The sequence below is a fragment of the Talaromyces proteolyticus genome (genome assembly GCF_021365285.1).
Source record: "Talaromyces proteolyticus strain PMI_201 chromosome Unknown BGW36scaffold_12, whole genome shotgun sequence".
Lineage (NCBI taxonomy): Eukaryota > Fungi > Ascomycota > Eurotiomycetes > Eurotiales > Trichocomaceae > Talaromyces > Talaromyces proteolyticus.
In genome coordinates, this window is record NW_025764288.1 from 1,213,118 (window position 1) to 1,236,265 (window position 23,148).

The window sequence follows — 23,148 nt, forward strand, 5'->3', positions numbered from 1 at the left end:
TAGAATATGTTAAATAGAATTAATAATACTTATCTAATCTAATACTATATTTAATCTGTTTGATTGTATCTAGATTAAAATTACTTAATATGAGGATAGAAGTGTTCTATATCTTTCTGCTAATTATCTGTATCTATTAATATTATCTCTATCCTAAGCAGCCATGAGCCTGCTATGCTCCAACAATGAAATTTTAGAGAGATATAGTACTAATGTCACTTTCTTGCATACAATAACCACATATGTGCCCAGAAATACACGAGCTATTATTATAGTTCCAGAACTTAGAATAATCTATCTATACCAAGAAAGAGTTCTTCTAATATAAATATCTTGAATATATAGATTTATCTTTATTAATTTGGCACTATATTTAGAAATACTGATTAAGAGCACTGATCATCCTTGATCTATTTAATTTGTAATCAAATATATCTCTACCTCATCTAAGGGTGTTAACAGCATTTCATTTTCTGTTGAGGAGTGTTGCTATGCTATAAATAGTCTAGACTGTTTACATCTGTAAGCCCCGGGTTAACAGACGTAAATTCACGAAAATGAACGATTTTGGGGTCGATCAACATATTGGAAGTCTATGGGGGAAGTCAGAGGTGGTAACTCAAAACGCCGTGTCAAGACATGTAGGTACTGAGACTGGCCAAATTACCTATATCTCTAGATTCTATTGCATTTATGGGCTATTATAGCAAACTAATATTGTTATATTTAAAATTATATAAAGGATATTATTTAATTTCTTTTTTTTAAAATATAAAATTAAACGCATATATTTAAATTTCTACTTTAAATTATCGATTTTTAATCTAAAGTTAATTTATTAACTCAGACACCAATATGCGCAGCCTGTGCTGTCCGGCGGAATCCTTGCAGTTCTTCAGTAGAACCTTGGTCACTGAATGCTTCCATAGGTGTCTCGACTAATTTAACGATGTCTGACACCATCCGTTCATGATATTCGCTATTCCCATACTTGAACATGGCTTCAGTGGACTCGAAACTAGAGAAAATATTATAAACGAAAGGTCTTAGGACGTGAATTAAGATGATAACACAAACCTCTCAATAACTATAAATTGACCCTTTTCCTCCACCCAGAAATGATAGGCAATAACAACTCCAGGCACATTTCGGATATCCCTGAGGTTTTTGGCTAAAAATTTATCAAGCTATAACAAAAGAAATTGACAAATCAGTCAGTATTGAAGTGAATTTGTTAGCCTTTATAACTCACCTCATCCTTCTTACCCGTCAATGGCCGAAGCACTAGTACACCGTTTGCAGGATCACCAGACATGATAACTTAGGAAGTTTGTCAGAAACAGAATAACTATTCACAGGGAAGCAGAAAGAGTATTTAGAGACACACAACAAGGAGATCGCGCTGAATTTATTTGAAAAATTTTAGTAAAGGTATCTATCCAGTTGCCGAAGCCGATGTACTGTTATAACTGGTCAATCATTTTTCGGCTATATCTGTTGAATGAAGCATATTGGATACGTCATCCGATACGGTGGATTGGCACTGTGGCTGTTATTGGTATTTCACGAAGAAAGAAATAAAGTGGCGGAGCATCTCTCGGCGAGGAAGCTGAGTGAACCGAGTCTTGCTATTCAGCTTCCGGAACGAGGCTCCCCAATAATGACCGATACCTATAAGATCGGATCGGATGTAAATCAAAATCGGATGTAAATCAAAAAGAGCCATGGTTTGACGCACCTTTAGGCCGAAGAACCAACTGAGTCTCCGAAAGACTTCGGGGTTGTACTGTACGGCAGATACGGCAGATGCGGTAAGAGCTTGTTGCAGTGGATCCAGCAATTTGCCCGATGATATCAGAGACATTCCACATCCGGGCATTCCACATCCGTGAACTTAGTCAAGTGGCTGTTTGTTGTCTATATGCAACCTTTGGGAAGAGTTCCTTGTAATTAGTTTAACACCTAGATGCGTCTGAATTTTTCTTGTGATTTTTCTACAAGTAACCTTTTAATCCCGCGACCGGTCTGTGAGATAGAAAAAGCACTCGTGAACTGCACCAAGCTTCTTACACTCTCCTTTTCCACGCCTCAGGTCATCCTAGCAACTATTTGTTAGTTCCATATTTGCTCAATTGTTCAGAGCATAGCCTTCCTAATTGATATGAAGTAAGTTGCTAATATAGGATGTAGCACAAAAGACAGCGATATGGAACAAGTACCAGTCAATCCCACGCCTTCCCAAATCCCTGACCGAAATCTGTTCGAATTCCCTTATGGTCCACCAATTAGCTTGGATGAAGCAAAGGCACTGATTGCCGCTAGTGAGACGGCAGCAATTGCGAGAGGGTTGAGAATGTGCCTTGTTGTCTTGGATTCTGGCGGCAATCTTGTTGCCTTCGAGCGAATGGATGGTGCCCTCCTTATTTCTGTCGACGCTGCTCGTGAGAAGGCACGAGCAGCCGTGCTGATGAAGGCCCCTAGTAAAGCGGCCGAAACTATTGTAGCAAGTGGGGGATTAGGTCTAACTTACTTATCGACTGGTGTCATGGCTGTGCGCGGAGGCATGCCACTGATTCGCAATGGTCAGGTTATTGGATCTTTTGGTGCTTCTGGTGGTTCATTGGAAGACGATGAGCATATTTCCTGGGTGGGAGCAACGGCGCTCCGCAGGTTGTAATAAGTGAAAACACTGGCATTGTACTATAACTAGTTTCGCCTTCTCTAATACAAGTTTTTCATATCAATTAAAAAGTGCATCTAGTCATCAGTAACATTGTCGGCATCTATTTACTATTCATAAATATTTTGTTTCAGCAATGTTGATGTAGATATACAAAGATGCTGATCCTGAAATTTTCGTACCAACTATCCCCCTGTGCCTTGCACAGTACCATTTTCAACAATCTTCTTTTTCCTTCCTTTTATGGTAGTAAACCATCAAACGGACCAATGAAATTGCTTGTACTAGTGAGGCTACGATCTACTGGAATTAGTGGTCGGGTATAGTATGCTTAAAAATTACCAATGATTTGCGAAAGGGTCCGCGCTAACACCGGAGGATCTTCGATGTCTTCATATACCATATTATTAGAGTTCAGTTTAGTTCACTTCAAGTATTAAGTACAGGATCCAACTGAAGATGGAACGCCTCACAGGTGCTCCTTGAAAAAGTCCACCAGCTTAGGGCCAGATTCTGTCAGGTTATCATAGAGAGCGGCATGATCCCTTCCTGGAATAATGACAAGTTCCTTTGGCTGTTTTGCAGCCCTAATCGCGTCTTCACTATAGAACTTTGTGCTAGCATCAGCACCGGCAATTATCAGCAATGGACGAGGCGAAATAAGGTAGTTAAAAGCGTATGAGTCGTAGTTGGCCAGTAGATCAGCGCTTCGGGTAGCAAATTTACCAGGTGCGCGCTCATGTTTGCCCCGTGGCGTTTTATAATATTCCGCTAACTCTTTGACAATAGGCGGATACTCAGGTGGAACATCCTCAACGGTTGGCGGGAGGGAGGGGTTAACTGGAGCCTCTTCACCCTTTCCCTCCGTAATCCGGGCATTATTGGCGGCCTCGAGTGACTGCTGCAAAATTTCTGGACTTCCCATTCCTGGTACAAGCCCTTCCCTTGTCATCCGACCAGTGCAGACACCACTAACAGTCGCGACAGCTTTAATACGTAGATCGGTCTGCGCTGCAAATTGCACATAGCCACCGGAGGCACATATGCCTAGTGCACCAATGCGCTCCGGGTCGACATCCTGGCGGAGGGAAAGGAAGGTAACAGCAGCTCTAATATCTTCGGCTCGCTGAGTTGGATCTTCAAGGTAACGCGGCTGGCCCTCACTCTCGCCTTGGTATGCAGCGTCGAATGTGAGGATAATAAAGCCAGCAGGCGCCAAGACCGTTGCGTAAAGATTGGGAGCTTGCTCCTTCACTCCAGTCATTGGATGGGCAATAACAACCGCCGGGTACTTGGTTTCTGGGGTATACCCGCGAGGAAGAAAAAGGTCTCCAACAACCTTAATTCCCTTAGAGGGAAAATTAACTTTCTGGGACATGGCGACTGGGTGGGGAAGGCTGAGTTGGTGACGGTAATCGGGAGATAATTGTGTAAGTGAAGAATGAACGTTGATGTTCGAAAGTTAGCGAAAACTCTCATGTTATCTCAGCTGTACATGCAATAAATACATGCAATATCCATGACATCAGAAACTGTTGGGTAGCTGATAAGGTCGCCAAGGAAGGTCTAAACCAGTTGAATAGCGAAAGTCCGAAAATTTTCGGACTTCCTACTTTTGCCGCCACTTGAAATTGTAAAATCGTGATGACAGAAAAATGACATCACGGAAAGTCCAATCCAATGTTACCGGAGGTTTATCTCATTCTCGGACGGTTGCACTTTTTGCCAACCTTCCATCATCTCCGCGCTTGGGTGCCTGATTTGTCGCGGATGGGAGTCTAATCCAACACTACGTCTGATCTGTTTGATCATACCTAGAGCGCGATTACTCAATCTGGAAACAGGAGTGTTTATATTCTTCTGCTAATTATCTGTATCTATTGACACCATCTCTATCCTAATCAGCCACGACCCTACTATGCCCCAACAAGTGGGTCTTACATTTCTGGTGCCCTGTCGTCACCTCTGCTCTGATTATCATACATTAAGACACGCATGATTTACTTCCCCATCCCCGTGGTTCCCGCGGGCTTCCGCGTGGTCTGATATAATCTTAATCTTGGATTATATTTCACTTCAGTCAGCTGTTTAACAATTTTCTTTATCTCTTCATAATGTCTTGACAGAGGAGCAATTCTCCTATATTATTCATTATGCCTAAAGTCCGTGAGTGATCGTTTCTTCCCAAATGTACGCTTGTTCACGGTTAGCGTTTGTGAAAGCAGCGCTTCGGCGTCCTTGTAATGTCCCCCGCAGCATAGAGCTGTTGCAAAGGTTTTTTAGACTGGCAAGTGTCTCTGGATGCTTGGAACCAAATGCCTTCATCCTTAGAATATATATCTCCTAAATTGGCTTATCCAAAATACTAAAACTAAAAATACATAAAAATAATAGAACAAATTAATAATATATATAACTAAATATTATAAATAAATATATTAATTTAGTGCCAAATATTCCGACACGAGTACTGTGCCACGTGATCAATTTTACCAGCCGTGCTCAGGCTTTGTCCTGATCTTCTTCTTCGACAGCTATTGATATCACATTCTCACGTCGGCTGACAGGAGTAACTCTGGAATGTACTCTACAAGGCTGTCCATTCCTCGTTTGTCCGCCTTGCGTCGCAAGAAACCGTTTCCCATGCCTTCTCGCGGGCCACCTTTGTCGCCCGGCATACTGGTTGATGAAGAGATCACGCCAGTATACAATTCCAAGTACTTCTACCCAGCGAAGCCCGGAGAAGTACTCGCTGATCGTTACCAAATCATGGTCAAGGTTGGTTGGGGCGTGTCTTCAACAGTATGGCTCGCGCGTGATTTGCAAGGGTAGCCTCCAATAATTTCTGTTCAATTCGAAGCTCTCTCTGTCTCTAACAAACATACAGGCATATAGAGGAGCCAGATATTTTCGTAGCACTGAAAATCGCCAATAATAATGCGAGTCCCGTAGGCCATGAGCGCGAGGTTGAAGAGTACATTTCAACGGCAAACCCGTCACATCGCGGTCGCTCACTTATCCGAACATTACTAGACTCTTTTGAAGTCAATGGTCCGGAAGGTTCTTATTCGTGCCTTGTGTATCCACTTATGAGAGAGCCGTTATCGATGTATCAGCAGCGCTTTGACGATAGAAAGATGCCACTAGCCCTCATGAAAATATACGTTCGTGCTCTTCTTACGGGGCTTGAATATCTTCACAAAGAATGCAGGATCATTCATAGTGGTAAGTTCATCTTCGGCCTTGCTTCCCGTCGGTGATACTGAGCCTAGCGGATGCCTAGATCTAAAGCTTGAAAATATCATGGTCTCATTCGAGGATCAAAGTGTGCTTGCTGATTTCATGGATTCTCAGTTTGAAAAACCGATGGCTTTTAAGATTGATTCGACGGGACGACCAGTGTATCAGTCCCGGAATAACTTTGGGCCACTTAAAAGCCTGAGAAGTATACCACAGCTTGTCGACTTTGGCTTGGCAGTCAGACTCGAGGAAGACGACGACTGGGGCGTCTGGCCTATTCAATCAGACCACTATCGGGCGCCAGAAGTGATATTGGGTAATGGATGGCAAATGCCTGCGGATATTTGGAATCTTGGTGTTCTGGTACGCCCCCTTCTCCAAAGTTATTGTACCCACTAATCCAGACCAGTTATGGGATATGATCAAAGGCAAAGAGCTATTTCGACATATCCATGACCAAAAAGGACAATACAATGCTAAACTACACGTCGCCGAAATAATAGCCTTACTCGGTCCACCCCCTCCAGAGATCATACAAAGGTATCAATACATGCGAGAGTATTCGTGGCCGGAACCTGTCAGACGAGAAGATGACAGAGTATGCGAGACCGCAGAGGAGTACTTCTGTGGGCCATTCTTTGACAATGATGGTATTACTGGGTTTCCTATCTCGAACGAATTACTCTCAGGCTCACGACACATTTCAGGTCGCTTTCTCTACGAAGACTTGATCCCCAACCGGAAACTAGGCGACACAGTTTCCTTCCTTGAGGGGGAGGAGAAAGAAGGGTTTCTGGATCTCACCAAAAAAATGCTTATCTGGCATCCAGATGCGAGACAAACGGCAGGCGAACTGGCGGGGCATCCCTTTCTTCAACCAAAGCAAACAAGCACCTGATTCCTGCGAGCGTTTGCTAGCAGAATGACTCGAATTAGTGGTTGATCCCGGTTCCGCGGTGCCATCAAATGACCGGTTGAAGCGTTAACGTAATTGTCTTTTTGAATGACATCTAATAGAGTCAGTTGATTTGTCTTGATAAATCTGACATTATATGAGTAGTCGGTGTCTTTTCTGAAAACGAAGGTGGAGCGAGTTTCATATATCCGCCAGAGGATGACTCAGTAACATAAAGGGAATCCGAACATCAGAGTGACGTTGATAAGTGGTTGCACTACACCGCTTTTGAGCGCGATGAGAATCACAATGCTATACGCACATTTCGTTTCGTAAAGCAAAATTAGAAAGAACACTGGCAGGTGTCTTTTTAAAGTAGAATGTGTTTAGAAAATAGAATTAGGTGATATCTCAGATCTTTAATTAGGACTACTGATTGAGTATTGAAGAGGGTTCCAAGATTTTTATAATTGTAACTTTCAAAGATGTACCTGTCCCCTTCGCGCCTGCAGTGGTGCTGTTTTCGTCGTCATAGTCAACTGTAATGTATAATGAAGTAACTAGAAGTGGCTCTTCAAGGGCTTTTACTAAGAAGCGACAAGTGAACTTTCTGAACAATCGTAAACTAATCTATGGCCTTTCGAATTTCCATGGCGTCCGATACATAATATACAGTCTGCTATTGAGTAGTTTAAGTTGCATTCAAAGAATATAGTTGTAGGATGGCATTGTGTGAAGAATGAGAAGAATGGTGTCAAGTACGAAACCCTGCAATCATTGAACCATTTATTTTCCTATCTTTTTAAACAACCCTACTTTTCTAGACGATAATTTTTGAGCTATCATTTCTCGTAATAGAGTTATATCTCATCAAAGAGATAAGTGTTTATCTGCAATATCAAGTTTACATACTATTATTTCTTAGCATGCTGCAGCTTGTAACTGACCTCTTCCAATCCTTCGTGTCTCTTTAAAATATAAGGTCAAGATAAGCCTTTATATTGAAATCAATATCATCTAATTAACCATGTTATTACTATATTAAAATAGTATAGGGAGGATGCAAGATAGTATGAAACTATGCGAGATACATGATAGACCATATCTTTGATTTCTCCCCCCCTAAATAGCTTGTATTTTTGCGTTCCTATTTACACATTCAATTTGGAGCTGAATTACTCTAGTTCAACTTGATGTTCCCTCGTTTACATCACAGATTCCAGTAAGTAGCACAGCGTGAAAATACCGCGGTTCAATTATTCTCTAACGTTGGATGAAATAGCTATTTGTTCCAAACATAATTTTTCCATTTTGTATAGTCGATCGTAGGCGTCATTAGCATTGTCCACTATCTTCGATTGCATTATGTATATTCTATCTCTCTATCGCGCGTTTCTATAAAGTCACACCCTCATGATGGATGCAAAGAAAACGTAAAAGTAATTCTAAGTAGATGTATCTTTTGCACCAAGCCAAACAATCCACTAGTCTATGTACTTGGGAAGCGTCTTCATGATGCCGTCCCGGGTGATATCCTCCATAGCTGTGGTAATCTCCTGGATAAACCTCTTGTCACCGCGTAGATCATCACCAAATAGGCTCTTGATACTGAGCAGCTTGGCCGGGTTGGTGCCTCCTGCGCGAGCCATTGCCTGGAGCTCCTCGCGCATTGGATCATCAACCTTGAATGTCTTGCCACTATCGTCGACGCCATTGATATAACAAAACCAAGCAGCCGCGACAAAACACAGGCGGCGGAATGGGCCAGTAACCCAAATAGCCTCGGCAATCGATGGCATGATAAATTGTGGAATCTTGCCGGAACCATTGAGGCAGATACGGGGCAACTGATCCAAGATCGTTGGGTTGGAGAAGCGCTCGATAAGTGTTTTGCAATACTCATCAAGATCAACACCAGGAATCTCAGACAAGAGCGGCTTTACCTCCTCCTGCATCATCTGCCATATGAGTTTGGAGAAGAGTGGATTCTCCATGACCTGGTAGACATATTCAAAGCCTGCTAGATGACCTGGATAGCCTATAGCTGAGTGGCTACCATTAAGCAGGCGCAGCTTATGCTTCTCAAACTGTTCAACATCATGGACATTCCGTACAACCTGAACACCAACTTTCTCAAATAATGGACGGCCATCAGAGAACTGGTCCTCAATAACCCATTGCGTGAAAGGCTCTGTAACAACAGGCCATGCATCCTCAATACCAAAATCATTTGCAAGTGTTACCTTGTCAGCGGCTGATGTCTGGGGTGTGATGCGATCAACCATAGAGTTAGGGAAAGCGCCTTGCTCCATAATCCAATTTGCAACCTTGGGGTCGCGCAGACGCGCAAATGACTCAAGCATGTGGCGTGAGATAGAGCCATTCTTCTGCATATTATCACATGACATGACGGTAAAAGGCTTGAGTCCTTGCTGGTACCGTTGTTCCAGGGCGGCATAAAGGAAGCCAAAAGTAGTGCGTGGTGCCTTCTTGTTGGCTGGAGCAAGGTCGAACTGAATATCAGGATGATCACTCTCCAATTCATGTGTATTTTCATTGTAGTAGTAACCACTCTCAGTGATAGTCAGTGATACAATATGCGTATCAGGATGCGCCATCTTAGCAATAACAGCCTCGCGATTATCAGGTGCAAAGAGATAGGAGTTAATGCTGCCAATAATATGGGCAGATTTACCCTTGGCCGACCGTTCAATAACTGTGTACAGATGGTCCTGCGATCTCAAGGCATCGCGCATGCTAGCATCGAAGGGCTGCAAGCCAACACCACAGATTGCGTAGTCGGTAACTCCGTGCTTCTGCATCAAGTTGTTGATATAGACAGCCAGGTGAGCACGGTGGAAGCCACCAACGCCAACATGAACGATTCCCTCCTTGACAGCGCCATCACGCTGGTAAGTTGGGACGGTTGGGACATTCGATTTACCTGTGGCTAAAATTTGCGATAAGTTTTTGCTGCTAAGCTTGATCGCTGCCATTACGATCAGGGAAATTGAACTGAGAATAAGGCAAAGGCTGTAAGTAATGAATTGTTTTCTGCAAGTGAATGAACTAGATTAAGAAAATTTGTATTCACTATTTTTAAAGTTTTATCTTAAATTTTGATGAGTCCGTAGTGGGTCCAGAGAAAACTCGGGTACCCATTCCTGTTGGCGGACCAAGTCTGCAATCTACGGATGATGCAAGATTTACGTTAAGCGTGGTGTAGACTTGCCTTTCTGCAAAAAGCGGTGTGAGCTTCCATTTGCAGCCAACAGACAAGGGTTTTCTGGTTTACCCAAATTGAACTTGGACTGGTGCGAGATAAGGGTGAGATATAAACTAAAGCTCAACAAGCGAAATCTATAGAATCCGAAGCCAGTCTTGCTGGGGAAACAAACTGTTAAAAAAAACGAACGATAAATAAAGAACAAATCAAAGTCCCAATCTTGAGGGTAGTAATCGGGTAACTATAGAATTAATTATTTTAAAGATATTAATAGATTTTTTTAATATTATATGAATTTGTATCTTTTTTATTAAATTAGATATTATCAATTCCATGTTTTATTTAGAATTTAAAAATTTTTATATTTAAAAAAATCTTTTTTTTTTTAATTCATTTAATTATTATGAAGATTGTGAGGCCTGGCGGTAGCGGGGCGCGGCAGCGCATGGCGCGTAGGCTCACAGAGGCTTATAAGTGTGCTAACCCTGGAATTGGGCATTGGCCCAATTACCTTAGTATTGCTTTTTGGCGCTTAGAGTTGGCAGTGGCAAGAGCCTTACATCGAGGTGAGTTGAAGTTATGTCTAATCGGCGAGTAACTGCGAACTAAGGAATGACGAAGTTCTTGATTCAACGCATGATTGCTGTTTACCCTGGTGGGAATCGCGGAGGACACAGGAGATGGTCTAGGCCTTCGGCACGCTGTTGGTGCTTGTAAAAGTGTCAGCTAGCTAGTGCGGTATAACGCGCTATGGAACGGTATGTCAGAGCCATGGTTTTGACGCGTTATTTTTCTATGCAATTTCCGAGAATTTGCCATTATTTGGGTCATTATAAGTGATCAGTTCCACTAGTAAATTGGGTATAAATTAGATCTAGTTCCCAGTTATTCAAAATTCAGGCTTCTTCCCCCTTGCGATTAGTAATACACTAATACTCCACTAAAATTCCTTGCACTAAAATCTGCCAACAAAAAGTTATCTCTTCTCGGGGCAATAACTATGCAGGACCGAGGATGACCATTCAAAAGGACAATAGAAATGACTTATGTTAGCCCTCACCAACCCCCGGCGATGATCAGATTACACCCACTACCCAGCGCCCGACTCGTAGCACAGTACATACACTCCCCAGCGACCTGGATATACGTCCCCTTAATGAGGCTTTCAGCCCAGAACAAGATCATGGGGAGATCGCCAGCCGTCCAATGGTATAGAATCACATCATATCCGATGCGTAGCGGCGGACCTGCACGGAATTTGAAGATGTTCTCCCGCTTGTAACCCTTGAAAGCTGCGCCGGGGAGGATCTTATTCTTATCGGCTGTCTTACAGCCACACTGCACGCCGAAGACCCCCTGTCCGCCGAACGGAGGAGGCTTGAAGTCGCCGAACTGAGCAACTTTCGCCGCGAGTTTATTCCCCGCTATTCGTTTAATGCTGACCCGGACACTTTCAAGATCAGATGAGAAATATATCGGGTTGCCGTGGATGTCACGCCGGGAGATACGCCGAGTCAAATTGCCCGCCTTCAAACGCAGAGGTGGGGGTAGAAACTCCTTGCCTATATCCTTAACGAGACCGACAGTCATATCTTTCGTCAATGACCGCTTGCTTGGATGATCATGGGGCCGGTGTAAGAGTGCCTCTGCCCACCCAGATATCATATAGATCGTCTCGCCTTCTACGACGGCCGTGGAGCTATCAATCTTGAACTGTACATGAACCAGCTCATTGCTTCGCGTGATCTTCGCCTTTCTGCGCTCGATGACACCGATCGGCACCAACTCATTCTCAAACGACGCGGCAACTTCTGCAAAATTCTCCATCGGATTCTGCAGACTGCCCACCCGGGATTCAGGTAAACCACACTCTAGCGCAAAACCGGCGAACACTGTATGATGCACTCCCAATGCAGCTGCAATATATCTCCTCGCAACCTTCTCATAATAACAAGAATGCACCATCAACTCCATCAAATCGGGCAGACTAACCTCCCCAATCCCACAAAATTGCGCTAGCCCCAGGACCCGCGCCAGGAGTAGATCGCGATGCGCCGGAGACCGTGCAGCATTGCGAACCATACCCAGCGCAAAGCGACTAATATCCCTCTTATCATACATCGGTAAGCCCTGCAGTGGGTTTCCTCGTTGCAGCATCGCCTGCCGCCACTGAGCAGGCCAAGTAGCACCCAATCGCGATCGTATAGACTCGCCCTTAGACTTCGAGTTCAGATTCACAACCAGCGGCTTCATAACACCCATGGTCTCCAACCGTGCAGTCGTAAGATTGAAATGTCGCCTCGCACGGCTGACATCGGTATATACAGAGAAAAATAGCTCTTCTGTACCCTTCGCCGTCATAATCCACCCAATTTTCGCCGTCTGTGGATCTGCTGGTGCCGACGGGATAAGGGGCTCGATGTATACCTGCTGGGTTAAGCGGACGAAGAGGTCCTTGATATCCTCGAGGAAGTGCTTGCACGCGCGATGGTCCAGGTAGAACCGGATAGTGGAGATTGTGACGTGGGTGAAGAGCTTTAGGATTGATCCGAGGGGGTCTCCTCTAATTTCGTTCGGGAGTATTTTCAGTACGTATATAGGAAAGTATGGAATGAGATGGGTATATTTAGACTCACCCGGCTGAGAGCGCCGTCAGGACGAGCTGGGTGACTACGTCGGCTACTGGTTCCATGCTTGTGAGGGCACTTGATGGGTGTATATTTCTACAAAAATTACAGAGACTCTGCAGAGGGCCGGACTTATTAGTAATGGAGGCTCTGCGATCAATTTCCTGACACGCCCTCGTATCTTAAGACAACCTCGTCAAAGCGTGGAAGGCTAGTACATATGCGGTAAGAGCAATTTCTCTGGAGGATTCGGGGCCCTAAGCTTAAAGTACAGTAAAGAACTACGCGCGCTTGGACATCGTCGTGGCTGTGAATTCACCTTTAGGGTGTAGTGGCCTCGTATTCCGACCAATCTGGAAGTGACACGTGCTAATGTTTGGATTATGGCGATGCTGCCACCAATAGATAAAAGATAACTTACAGCAAATAGTGAGAACAACTTCATGTATCAGCTTCGTTTTGTACTGAACAGGCTACTTTCCCCACCCAAAGCTCTCTATAAATTGTGAGGATGAATATTCCCGTTCTCCCGTCGTGCGTGCTTATGCTCGCGTGGGCGTTTTCGTGGCTTTCCGTTTGACGGTAAAACTTGTCCAATTTACAACAGCGTACCCAGTAAAGCACCTCTCTCTAGGGCAACACATCGTGGTGGGAATCCAATTATTACAGGGGATTGCTATAATGCAGTGGAATGCTTGCTAGATTCTGACCTGCCCAGCATCAACAACGTAAGACCAGTATCTAGCATATATATATGGCAGATCATATTCGACTCTATCAGACTCAATTCAAAATCGGCTATTCTCATGTCGTATATCCTTCTTTGGGAAGAATAGAGCTACAACACTGATACAGTATGGAGGAGGTGGTGTAATCATACACTGACCTCTTTTCCGGGGGATATGCAGGGCCTACAACTTGGTACCACCCATCTAGAATATTACTAAATAAGATAACAGTCTACTTATAGAAATTCATTCAATGCTCCAAGCCATTAGTATGTCGAAACAAGATGTGAATACATATAGAAATATTCTAGGATATTTTAGCACAGTAATCCCATAGACAATATTGAGCAAATCAATGGTGAAGTGGGAGGTTATTGGGGTATTTAATCTAGGAAATTTATGATTCTCAATTTTAGAGGCATCACTAATGCTTTCATATAACAGGTGCTCACTTCTCATAAATCGCAAGAAGGATTAGAAATACAATGATCACATCTAAGTTATTAATAGGCTAATCGAGAATCCTACTTCGTATTAACCCTGTGATTTGCATTATCATCATTGGGCATCTGAACGAGGCTGAGACCACGCTGAAGGCAGATATTCGTAGGATTTACTTCTGCCTGACTCACAGCCTAACTCATCATTTTCTGCTTTCATCAACTTTTGTCTGAACGCCTAATTTGTTCAGTTTTCCAAGATGCAGTTCCCAAGTCGTTTTCTCTTTGTTGCTGTGATAGCCGCCTTCAACGGGTTAGCGACAGCCTTCATCAATGCAACCTACAGCGGTTCTGCTTTAAATCATATGCTAGTAGGGTATGTCGGGTTTGAGCCGAGATCAGACGATCTCATCCTTCCAAGACAGGGACAGTGCTATCCAGGTGAAGGTAAGATCTTTGAGATATTTACTACAAAACGTACCCCCAAGTTTGGATGAGTATATAGGGCCTTTTGTTACTCTTCTAACGGGAAGCTCATGGGGATATTTAGTCGGCTGTGGTCAGTGGTGCTGTCCAGTGTTTAGCGTTTGCGTTGATGCTCATTCCGGTTACTGCTGTCCGGTCGGCAACAATGCCCAGTGTGGTATATCGGGCTGCTATAACTCCAATACTGATATTTGCTGTGGTTCAGACGGGCAGTTCTGTCCAAAGTCGACAACATGTTGCGGAACATATTGTTGCTATAGTGGTGAACGCTGCAGGAATGGGCAATGCATTTCTGGAAGTAGCAGTGTCAGATCTGGACTGAACTTTTGGGTGATATTATTAATTAGCAGCTCGGTGATATGGGTAGCTAAGGAAATGTAAATGGGAAAGAGGAGATCCAGCTAAACATTCAAAGTTGAATGAATGGATTCAATGGGCTCTTTCTTTTGTCTCAGATAGCTTCCTTTTCGTTTATCTAACTTACTATACCTCCTCTTCTCCTATTACATTGGAGTAAATCACAATTCAGGTTAATAACTGAGTGCTTTGTTGAGAAGAGATAATTAAGTAGGAGAATAGAATGTTATAGAGTTAGCATCTAAGAAAGTCTAAGCGAAAGATAGTCTCCCAAGAGCTTCTTTATCTTTCTTATCTAGATTAAGATATTGTTTGAAACTGATTAGATCCTTTTAGTGAATCCTTATTAGCAGCAAAGATTGAAGTTCACTAGCTGGTCATCACCAGAACACTATATGCCCTCAGTGCCTCAAGTTCTTGTGGTTATTCAGCATAACACATATGCACCTGACCACTTACTTAGAGCGAAATCAGTCAATCAATCTCACTGTTCCGGGAAGCCACGCAGTCCAAGAGTAAGAAATCCAGTCGTTTCCAGCTCGCTCTTTTTTGCCTTCAGTTCGTCAATATCCCAGTTGCACCAGATCAACTTGCCCTTCAGAAATGCGGCTTCGGGACTTGCCGCCCACACAGTGAAGTGTGCTGGCAATTTGACTTGGAAAGCAAAGCTGTCAGGAACCCTTTTTAAATATTAATATGGGTTGATACGACACTTACTATCATCATAGGGCAAGATAATACCGGCATCAATAATCTTTTGTTGCAACTCCGTGACGATAACACCGGGAGCAAGATTGATAACCTGAAGATCCGGATTCTCTGCCTGGACGTATTCGAAGAACTTGGTCGCTGCAAGCTTGGACCCACCATATGCCGACATGCCAGGCATGAACGGCAAGTGGGCGACGCCAGTGCTGAAATTGATCAGAGAAGCCTTGGCACTTGCATGACGCAGAAACGCCTTAGTGACAATGATGCTGCCTTTTACATTGATTTCGTAGGCTTCCCAGACATCATCAAGTTTGGCATCCTTGATCGGTTGAAGAGCCGGCTGGAAACCCGCATTGTTTACCAGAATGTCAATGTTGCCGAAAGTGTTGGCAACCTTGAGAAAGACGGCATCAATGGCCGCTTGGTCGGTAACATCTGCACGAGCCGCATAGACGTCTACACCAGGGAATTTTGCCTCGAGATCAGCTTTGGTGTCCAGCAACTTCTGCTCCCTTCGGCCCAGGATGGCGATTTTGGTGGCCCCAGCCAATGCAAAGGCATGGGCGACGGCCTGACCTATTCCCGCGCCGCCGCCAGTGATGAGAATCACCTTACCTTTGGCGGAATGCTTGGGGTTGGTTGGGTCAATGGCAGAGTACTCGGCATTATGCCAGGTCGGAAACGGGGAGGGCAACGGTGGCTGCATCTGGAAGGTTGTAGTTGCAAACTGCAGATTCGCTGTTGTGGATAAGGGCTCGAATAAATTAAACTCTTTAAAGAAGGCAAGTATTGAAATGGTGGTGGTTTGATTGACAGAATCTTCAAATGTTGGATGGGGCTTGCACTTCACCGCAGTGGGGAATTTTGTGCGTTAGGTGCTACGTAAATAATCTCAGCACCCGCTCACTAATTACTGTACAACTAAAGATGAATAAACTAATTATAATTAATGTAACTTAGTGTATTCTAGTGCTATGGGAAGCAACCCTAACCAGCAACGCCAAAAGGGCCAACAGTCATCGCTCGATTGCGATTAATCCCAAACCCGCTTGATATAGAACATGAGGTGACTATCAAATCACATGACAAATGCCTGAAGCCTAAGGCATAAATATTCTTATACTTGGATAGTTAGATTAAAGAACCATAAAATAATAAAATAATTAGATTATGAAATAAGCATATTTATATCTCTATTTTTTTCTACTTCGTATTATACATTTTCAGTATTATAAATCATATATTTTTATTGTCTTTATACTCTCTTCCAGTCCTTGTAATATTATATGGTCATATGACTCTATAGACCAAGCGTGTCATTGCAAAATCTGACATGACAAGGTTTTATTATGTCAAATCTGACAAAGTTGCATAATTTTAAAGTGGGTCTAGTATAAGTATTTTAATTGGCTGAAGTTTTCAATCAGTCAATAAAGATTTACACCTTTTACTTTCCAGCAGCCTAACAATTGCCAATATCTGAGAGTAGCCAGACTTTAATCATGTGCCTCATTTGTCACACTTATACTTACACAAAATGGTATAGTGCTAACTAAAATTTATTATTGAAATAAGTTATGATACAGGCCTCGAAAACTTTAAACCTGACAAAAATTTGTGTCCATGTCAGAAGCGGGTTCTGACAATATCGAACTCAAGTCGTGTTTCTATTGTTAAGCTGTGCACTGCCATGATAATTGGTGGAATGTGGTGTTAGCTGCTTTAACAATATCTTGTCTTTCTTAGGGTTAGGCTCAACTAGTCTCGTGCATGTTGGTTTTGTAACAGTACGTATTATCTGCCGTACTCTGTGGCTTATTGCGGCACGGGAAGGCCCGTCGATCCGCAGTCACCCGCGAGGCTGAGCTTCAACCATGCAGGATACGTCGCATCCTGTAATACAGAGAATGGGACTGCCCCTTGCAAGGCAGATTCGAGCCCGGATTATTCCATTGGTAGGCATCCTGAGTTGCTTGGATATCTCGTGGGCTTCGATTTTCCTCTGGACCACATCTAGGCACTTAACTCATCCCAAGGATAAAATGGATCATCCAGAAACCAAGTACAATGCCATGCTTCATAGAAAGCTATTCACCAAGGAGAAATGAATCAAAATTCGGAGGCTGAGTGATTTTTGGGAAATATCGGCGGCGTAATTCTGGTTCATTCCATAGTTATGTGCTTGCGCATACTAATGGCATTTTCGGCATGGGGGCTCAGCCTCGCGATCATATGAACTCCACGAACGCGCTAGCTAGCGACGCCCGCGTTCTACTTATAATGGCTGCCTGCTTTCTCGACAAGAAGAGAGGAGTCTTGATTTATCTGGATTCCATGCACTTCGAACATCGACAAAGTCAGGTTAGGACCACGACGTTGAACGTAACCTAGAACTACCAAGCATACCGCATGGGGCTGAAAGTGAACCGTCAAACGATGTTGGATGGAACCGAATCGCCTTCGAGCAGCTCTTCGAGTGAAAGTGTCTTTTCTTCCCCTCCCTCACCAGCGGATTTCCCATTTAGCCCCTCGGATTCCTCCGCCACCGATATCACGGATGACTCTGAATTGGAGACTCCAGTCAAAGGTCGAAAATCCTCAACCAAACCAACCCATGACGTCCCCAAGACATCTCAGAATGAAGAAAAGGACGAATTGGAGAGAACCGAGGATAGGGATAGCCAGAGAAAAACCGGCGATACACAATCCCCGACCAAGACCATAGGAAAGACCAAAAAAGCAAAGACTTTAAAACACCGACTCAGCGCCTCTTCTCTGCAGTTAGTGGATATTACCGATGCATTGTCAAGCAATAAAAGGAGAGCTAAGGAGAGCTCAACTTCTTCTGATAGGAGTAATGAATGGGTCTCCGACCAACAGAAGCGTATAAGTGAAACAACATTAACGGCACCGAAGACCCGGAGGCCATTGCGGCAACCCACAATCGAGTATTGGACAGCAAAACAGGCCAGCCGTATCAGCACTGATTTCTCTACGGGGTGGGTTCTCAGAGGTAGAGCGGTCAGCGATGTTGGAGGTGCCAGGAAGAAGCCCGCTTTGGATTCAGTTGGTTCGTCGGCGCAGAATCAACATACCGATAAATATCCGCCACCCAATTCAATTATACCAAGAGTTACCATTTCCCCTCCGGAAGATAGTGAGACCAACTCAGCCCAGGGTACGGACGACCAACGCAAACTGAATAGCAAGAGCGCGTCACCGGGAGACGGCACAATCCAAGAGGCATTGGCTTTCCTCCTCTCAACAACGCAAACCTCTTCGGCGTCTACCAAGGAGAAAGTCTCAATGCGAAAATCGCTTTCTAAAATTATACCGTTCGAAATTCGTGAGCATCTAAGAGAAGACAACCAACATTGTCCAGCATGGACAACTAAAGGCTTGCGATGCAAGAAGCAGCACAGAGCAAATGTCTCACACATTATACACACCTTAGACAACTTGACTGCCATCAAACCTAGTCAATTGTCGCAGTGCATGGAGGATTTGATCACTGCGACCGTATGTTCTGCGTCGCATCAAAGAGTCGCACGGAATGAGGTACAAATCTGGGAAAGAGATATCGACAAACTTTGTGAGAATCACAACTACACTGTCTCCCCTTCAAATTACCGCCTTTCAGCGCTCGCCGAGTGGATTAGTACTCTTGGTACAGGAGAAAGTTTCTCCAAAAAGGTGGAATCCTCCCCTCCAGCAACAGTTAAGGGCAACATTCCCAGCAACATCCCAAAGATATTCCCCTTGATCCAAAAGTTTAGGCCCTACATCACCAAGAAATCAGCACATTCTTCTGTTTCCGAAGTCCTCGAGAAGCTTCTGATCGAACCTCTCACTACGAGAGAGATCAAGGACGACGGAAATGTATATGTTTACTGGCAACCGGGGAATTTCGGGCACCTTAAAATCGGCCTGTCAAATGATATTACCAAGCGCATGAAGAAATGGAACAGCGACTGCAAGAAGCCGATGGAAGTGTATTATCCGAAACTGGGTGGTGATGAGGAGTTTCCCAATGTCAAACATGTCTACCGCGTAGAGAAGCTGGTGCACACGGAACTGAAAAACTGCAGACGGATTGAGGAAAAGTGCCCGGGATGTGGACGAAATCACGTGGAATGGTTTGAGGTTTCGCGCGACCTTGCAGTCCAGGTTGTGCGCAAGTGGATGGCATGGATAAAGGAAGCTCCGTATGAGGAGCGATCATCTAAAACCAAAACGGAGTGGGTATTGAAGGACGAGCAAATGAAAAAATTAAAGGAACTGTCACAGCCACTCAAGGCGGTGTCAATTTCCCCCCAAGTTATGGAGAAGGGATGGACCAAAGGCCCTCGTCATGGTCAACGGCTCTCAGTTTCTGGAAGTATTGGGACGAGAGCACTACGATCGAGGAGCAAATCAATGTAGTCCGAGCCCCAATCTAGACTCTATATACGTCTATGCTATTCATATATATTTTGGGTTTATCGAGAATACTAAAGCGTTGTTAGATGTCCTAGAAGTACCAATAAGGGACTACATGTAGACTAGACAGAAATCTTAGTACATGAGATTGAAGCACCTTACAGTGTGATGTCTCTCAAACTAAACATGGAATGCTGACGCTCATGTCATATCTACAAAACATCATCCTAATACCCCTCTAGTTTCAAGCAGTGCTGATGTCCTCCCCGGACTCCCCCCGGACTCAATCCCGGTCCATAAGAAGTAACTTCATTTTCACCAGAGGTGGATTTCCTGTCCGGCTGGATTTAGTTTTGCTTTACTTTTGCCAGATCATGGTGTTTTTGTGATCTGATGCGCCGCGATAGCGTTCGCTTGACTTTTGGGCTTTTTGTTGCATAATCTCAGCAATTACGCCCAACGTGTGATTAGCCATGGTCGTTTCCATTGCGACTGTTCTGTGGGTGCCCCATAAGCCTGCCACGTCGATTGAACATATTAATACGTATTAATAATTTGGAGTCTATTAGATAAACCAAGGAACAGCCATTTTTGAATCAAGGAATAGTAAGTCCCAGGAATTCGACCAACCTGGTTGATTGCCGCTGGTCTTACAGTCCGCAGCCAGGTCTTGCTGCTTCCAGAGTGACTGGATAATATCTCTCAGGACGAAGATATTGCCTATTTTGCGGGCCTCATCCATACGGTCCAGTATACGGAGGATTACTAATCTTTGATCGTCCGACTCAGCCTCAGAAGCGATGACGAACAAGGGCCAAGGACTTGTGCATATTGGCAGCTGGCAAAGTATTTGAAATGCTTGTTTCAGGTAAAAGTTTCTCTCTTTGCACCTGTCTAAATAATATGCATGAACACGGTGGTGGTATAACAAGGCTGCTATCCTGTAGAGCTCGGCGGTCAAAAGGACCTTGGGGCGCTCTTCGGCACCGACATTCTGAGACGGAGGACTGTCTATAGGATCCACGCATTGCGTCAGGGAGACGAGTCTTCTTTCCAGGATGAGAGCCTCTGTGATTTCAGGAGGACCTGCCATAATAGCGCATCGTATTTTATTCAGACAGTGAATTGCTTCTAGGACTTCTAGAGAACACCCCAGAGATCCAATAACCTGATACCGACGGTTAGATGAGCCCTACTCAGAAGCAAGTATTAGTGATAGAAACTGGAACTCACGGCAGTTTTATCGAAGTTGACGTCTGTCAGAAGATCAATGGAAGATGTCTTGTGCTGGATATGCTGTAGCGGCTGACTGAAGGCACCGAGAACTTCGTGGTAAATTAGCCATGTATACAAGAATTGATAGCGTAGCTTTCCCCCAGACATAGCCGACAGATGGTAGAACATGGCTTTTGCTCCGTCTAGATGAGAATACCAATTCCCGTCTGTTTCGTCAAAGACCTGTAGTTCATCATCAATGAATAATTAATAAATGTTTGGAGTAACAAAGCACATATGGCAGGTGAATGTTCATTTACACTGTAGACACAGAGCATCATCGATGTAGCAAGTTGGGTGTTCATAATAGCTGCACCACCACAAGTTTCTGATGACAGCGACGACGAGAGACATCGTACGGCCTTGGCCTTGAACGGCAAGGCGGCTGTCACTCCGCATTTGTGAAAGGCTGACACCGCCAGAATGGCATTACACAGAGCTAGCGATGCAGCACTGGAAGAAGCGAGAGCCATGGGTATGAGTTCGGAGCGAAACCCGTTGGTCGTGTCAATGGTCGATATCATGCGCGATATTCGACTTTCATCTTGCATGGGCGTTTATAAGCATGTAATTGACTTGACGAAAATGAGGATATAACAATACTCACAGTATTGCAAGATACTCGGTTCGCTACCGAGTAGATGGGGATAACTAGAAAGACAGGCTGAAGGCCGGAGCGACAGAGGATGGGCGCCGATTACTCGATTGATAATGTCATTAATACTAGGCCAGGAAGGCTGACGCAGATCATCAAAGGTAGTGTTGAGAAACTGCGACCCGTACGAGACTATTAGGGATGGAGGGCAATAATACCAATCATAAGGTGGAAAGAGTAGGCGGCGTCTCCGTCCGTCAGGCTGGTCTGGCCAAACAAGACGCACGCTGTAGCCAAGACAATCTCTCCCGGTGCGTCGGCAGTTGTCGCACGATGGAACGCCTTTGTCGCAACCAATCTTCCGCCCTAATGTTCAATCAGCAACCCCGCCGAGTCTAAGAGTGACTAGAAAAGGAAATAATTCATCCGGCAAACTCACTCTTGCATGTCCAGCAACCTTGCTTTCCCTTTTCGGCGGGGTTGGCCTCAGCTCTTCGCTTTGCAGCAGTCTTCATGGCCGAGGTAGCTTATGTCTGATAGTACGCTCCGCGGGTGCTAACTGGACTTCAGAGTTGCTAAAAATGTTAAAAACGAAGAGAAGTCATGTGATAAGGGCCGTCTGTCGGAATATTTGCACTAAGCATTTTGGGTATAGGTTCGAAATGCTCAAAATGACATTTAGCTATATCAAAACACTATGCTAAAAAATAATAAGAAATTCTAAATAATTGACTTTTCTATTATACGTTGATACAGTTAGCAAGCCCCTAAAAATGGCTACACTTGATGCTGTTTTTGACGTCTCGCTAACCGCCAAGACTGTTATCACGTGCTCTCCTCTTCCTGCCACGCTACTGCCCCTTACCCCCGTTTCACGATCATGTGACCATTCCTGGGACCCACCAGCCATTATTATTAATCGACGTCGCGCTACACCCCGTTTCTCTGTTTCCTGTGTTTCTCGTCATTCCGAATGACGATTTTGTGATTGTGAAGACGCGGTATTAATAAATGATATCCTTCAGCAGTTACAGTCTTCCCTCTGCTATGTCCCACCCTTTGATGGGTTTTGGGGTGTCTACCGCTAAGCGGTTATTCTGAAAGTCCCATAGTGACATTTCTGGCCGCGTTCCTGGAGGTCTATGGTCTAGCCACTGCTCACAATACCCACCGTTTATGGTCAGCGTCACTTGGACTACCATTTTCTTCTTCATTTCCACTTGAATCTTTCTTAGCAGAGACTATGTCTAATAACGTTGAGACAATTATTGAGTCAGAAAGGTGGTATACACCATATTAATAATATTATTCATACACCGTGGCCTTATTGCCCAAGCCTGATGGCTATGCGGTCCTTCTGCCTTTCTAAAACATACAGAAAACTGCGCCTTACAGCCGGGTGAAAAACTGCATGCTCCTTCTTTCCTCTCGTGTTCGTCCCCCCCGTGCTGTATCGGGGGTTCGTCCCC

General features: G+C 44.3%; 9 protein-coding genes across 9 annotated transcripts; 3 read left to right on the forward strand and 6 right to left on the reverse strand.

The window, feature by feature from the left end:
* Positions 1-843: 843 nt before the first annotated feature.
* Positions 844-1,315, reverse strand: BGW36DRAFT_432093 (uncharacterized protein; the record flags this gene model as incomplete). Its single annotated transcript, XM_046221080.1, has 3 exons — positions 844-1,018; positions 1,078-1,187; positions 1,253-1,315. 3 exons carry the CDS (start codon positions 1,313-1,315, stop codon positions 844-846), a joined length of 348 nt encoding a protein of 115 aa, XP_046067635.1.
* A 646-nt stretch (positions 1,316-1,961) lies between these two features.
* On the forward strand, positions 1,962-2,726 carry BGW36DRAFT_388542 (uncharacterized protein). The gene is made up of 2 exons (XM_046217237.1): positions 1,962-2,111; positions 2,191-2,726. The coding sequence occupies exon 2, from the start codon at positions 2,207-2,209 to the stop codon at positions 2,675-2,677; it is 471 nt and encodes a 156-aa protein (XP_046067636.1). The 5' UTR covers positions 1,962-2,111; positions 2,191-2,206; the 3' UTR covers positions 2,678-2,726.
* Positions 2,727-3,040: 314 nt separating this feature from the next.
* BGW36DRAFT_388543 (Alpha/Beta hydrolase protein) lies at positions 3,041-4,376 on the reverse strand. Its single transcript, XM_046217238.1, has one exon. It carries the CDS (start codon positions 4,056-4,058, stop codon positions 3,150-3,152), a length of 909 nt encoding a protein of 302 aa, XP_046067637.1. The 5' UTR covers positions 4,059-4,376; the 3' UTR covers positions 3,041-3,149.
* An 884-nt stretch (positions 4,377-5,260) lies between these two features.
* Positions 5,261-6,818, forward strand: BGW36DRAFT_363876 (kinase-like domain-containing protein; the record flags this gene model as incomplete). The annotated part of the gene is made up of 4 exons (XM_046214501.1): positions 5,261-5,508; positions 5,568-5,905; positions 5,964-6,283; positions 6,330-6,818. 4 exons carry the CDS (start codon positions 5,261-5,263, stop codon positions 6,816-6,818), a joined length of 1,395 nt encoding a protein of 464 aa, XP_046067638.1.
* Positions 6,819-7,936: 1,118 nt separating this feature from the next.
* Positions 7,937-9,895, reverse strand: BGW36DRAFT_328000 (mannitol-1-phosphate/altronate dehydrogenase). Its single transcript, XM_046212765.1, has one exon. The coding sequence runs from the start codon at positions 9,809-9,811 to the stop codon at positions 8,300-8,302; it is 1,512 nt and encodes a 503-aa protein (XP_046067639.1). The 5' UTR covers positions 9,812-9,895; the 3' UTR covers positions 7,937-8,299.
* Positions 9,896-10,886: 991 nt separating this feature from the next.
* BGW36DRAFT_465274 (uncharacterized protein) lies at positions 10,887-12,733 on the reverse strand (the record flags this gene model as incomplete). The annotated part of the gene is made up of 2 exons (XM_046222289.1): positions 10,887-12,604; positions 12,678-12,733. The coding sequence occupies 2 exons, from the start codon at positions 12,731-12,733 to the stop codon at positions 11,098-11,100; spliced, it is 1,563 nt and encodes a 520-aa protein (XP_046067640.1). The 3' UTR covers positions 10,887-11,097.
* A 2,152-nt stretch (positions 12,734-14,885) lies between these two features.
* On the reverse strand, positions 14,886-16,500 carry BGW36DRAFT_388550 (uncharacterized protein). The gene is made up of 2 exons (XM_046217239.1): positions 15,397-16,500; positions 14,886-15,333 (listed from the first exon to the last, which is right to left on the reverse strand). The coding sequence occupies exons 1-2, from the start codon at positions 16,094-16,096 to the stop codon at positions 15,164-15,166; spliced, it is 870 nt and encodes a 289-aa protein (XP_046067641.1). The 5' UTR covers positions 16,097-16,500; the 3' UTR covers positions 14,886-15,163.
* A 1,326-nt stretch (positions 16,501-17,826) lies between these two features.
* Positions 17,827-19,812, forward strand: BGW36DRAFT_400803 (T5orf172 domain-containing protein; the record flags this gene model as incomplete). The annotated part of the gene is made up of 2 exons (XM_046218670.1): positions 17,827-17,872; positions 17,900-19,812. 2 exons carry the CDS (start codon positions 17,827-17,829, stop codon positions 19,810-19,812), a joined length of 1,959 nt encoding a protein of 652 aa, XP_046067642.1.
* Positions 19,813-20,374: 562 nt separating this feature from the next.
* On the reverse strand, positions 20,375-22,620 carry BGW36DRAFT_439319 (fungal-specific transcription factor domain-containing protein; the record flags this gene model as incomplete). Its single annotated transcript, XM_046221499.1, has 5 exons — positions 22,119-22,620; positions 21,688-22,045; positions 21,345-21,621; positions 21,043-21,267; positions 20,375-20,977 (listed from the first exon to the last, which is right to left on the reverse strand). Exons 1-5 carry the CDS (start codon positions 22,192-22,194, stop codon positions 20,375-20,377), a joined length of 1,539 nt encoding a protein of 512 aa, XP_046067643.1. The 5' UTR covers positions 22,195-22,620.
* Positions 22,621-23,148: the final 528 nt, after the last annotated feature.

What these genes read in the sequence shown, in the direction of transcription:
- BGW36DRAFT_388542 (XM_046217237.1), top strand. Translation starts at nt 2,207, where the DNA reads ATGGAACAAGTACCAGTCAATCCCACGCCTTCCCAAATCCCTGACCGA.
- BGW36DRAFT_388543 (XM_046217238.1), bottom strand. Translation starts at nt 4,058, where the DNA reads ATGTCCCAGAAAGTTAATTTTCCCTCTAAGGGAATTAAGGTTGTTGGA.
- BGW36DRAFT_328000 (XM_046212765.1), bottom strand. Translation starts at nt 9,811, where the DNA reads ATGGCAGCGATCAAGCTTAGCAGCAAAAACTTATCGCAAATTTTAGCC.
- BGW36DRAFT_388550 (XM_046217239.1), bottom strand. Translation starts at nt 16,096, where the DNA reads ATGCAGCCACCGTTGCCCTCCCCGTTTCCGACCTGGCATAATGCCGAG. An exon ending in TATCTTGCCCTATGATGATA is followed by an intron (nt 15,334 to 15,396) that starts GTAAGTGTCGTA and finishes TTGCTTTCCAAG; the next exon opens with TCAAATTGCCAGCACACTTC.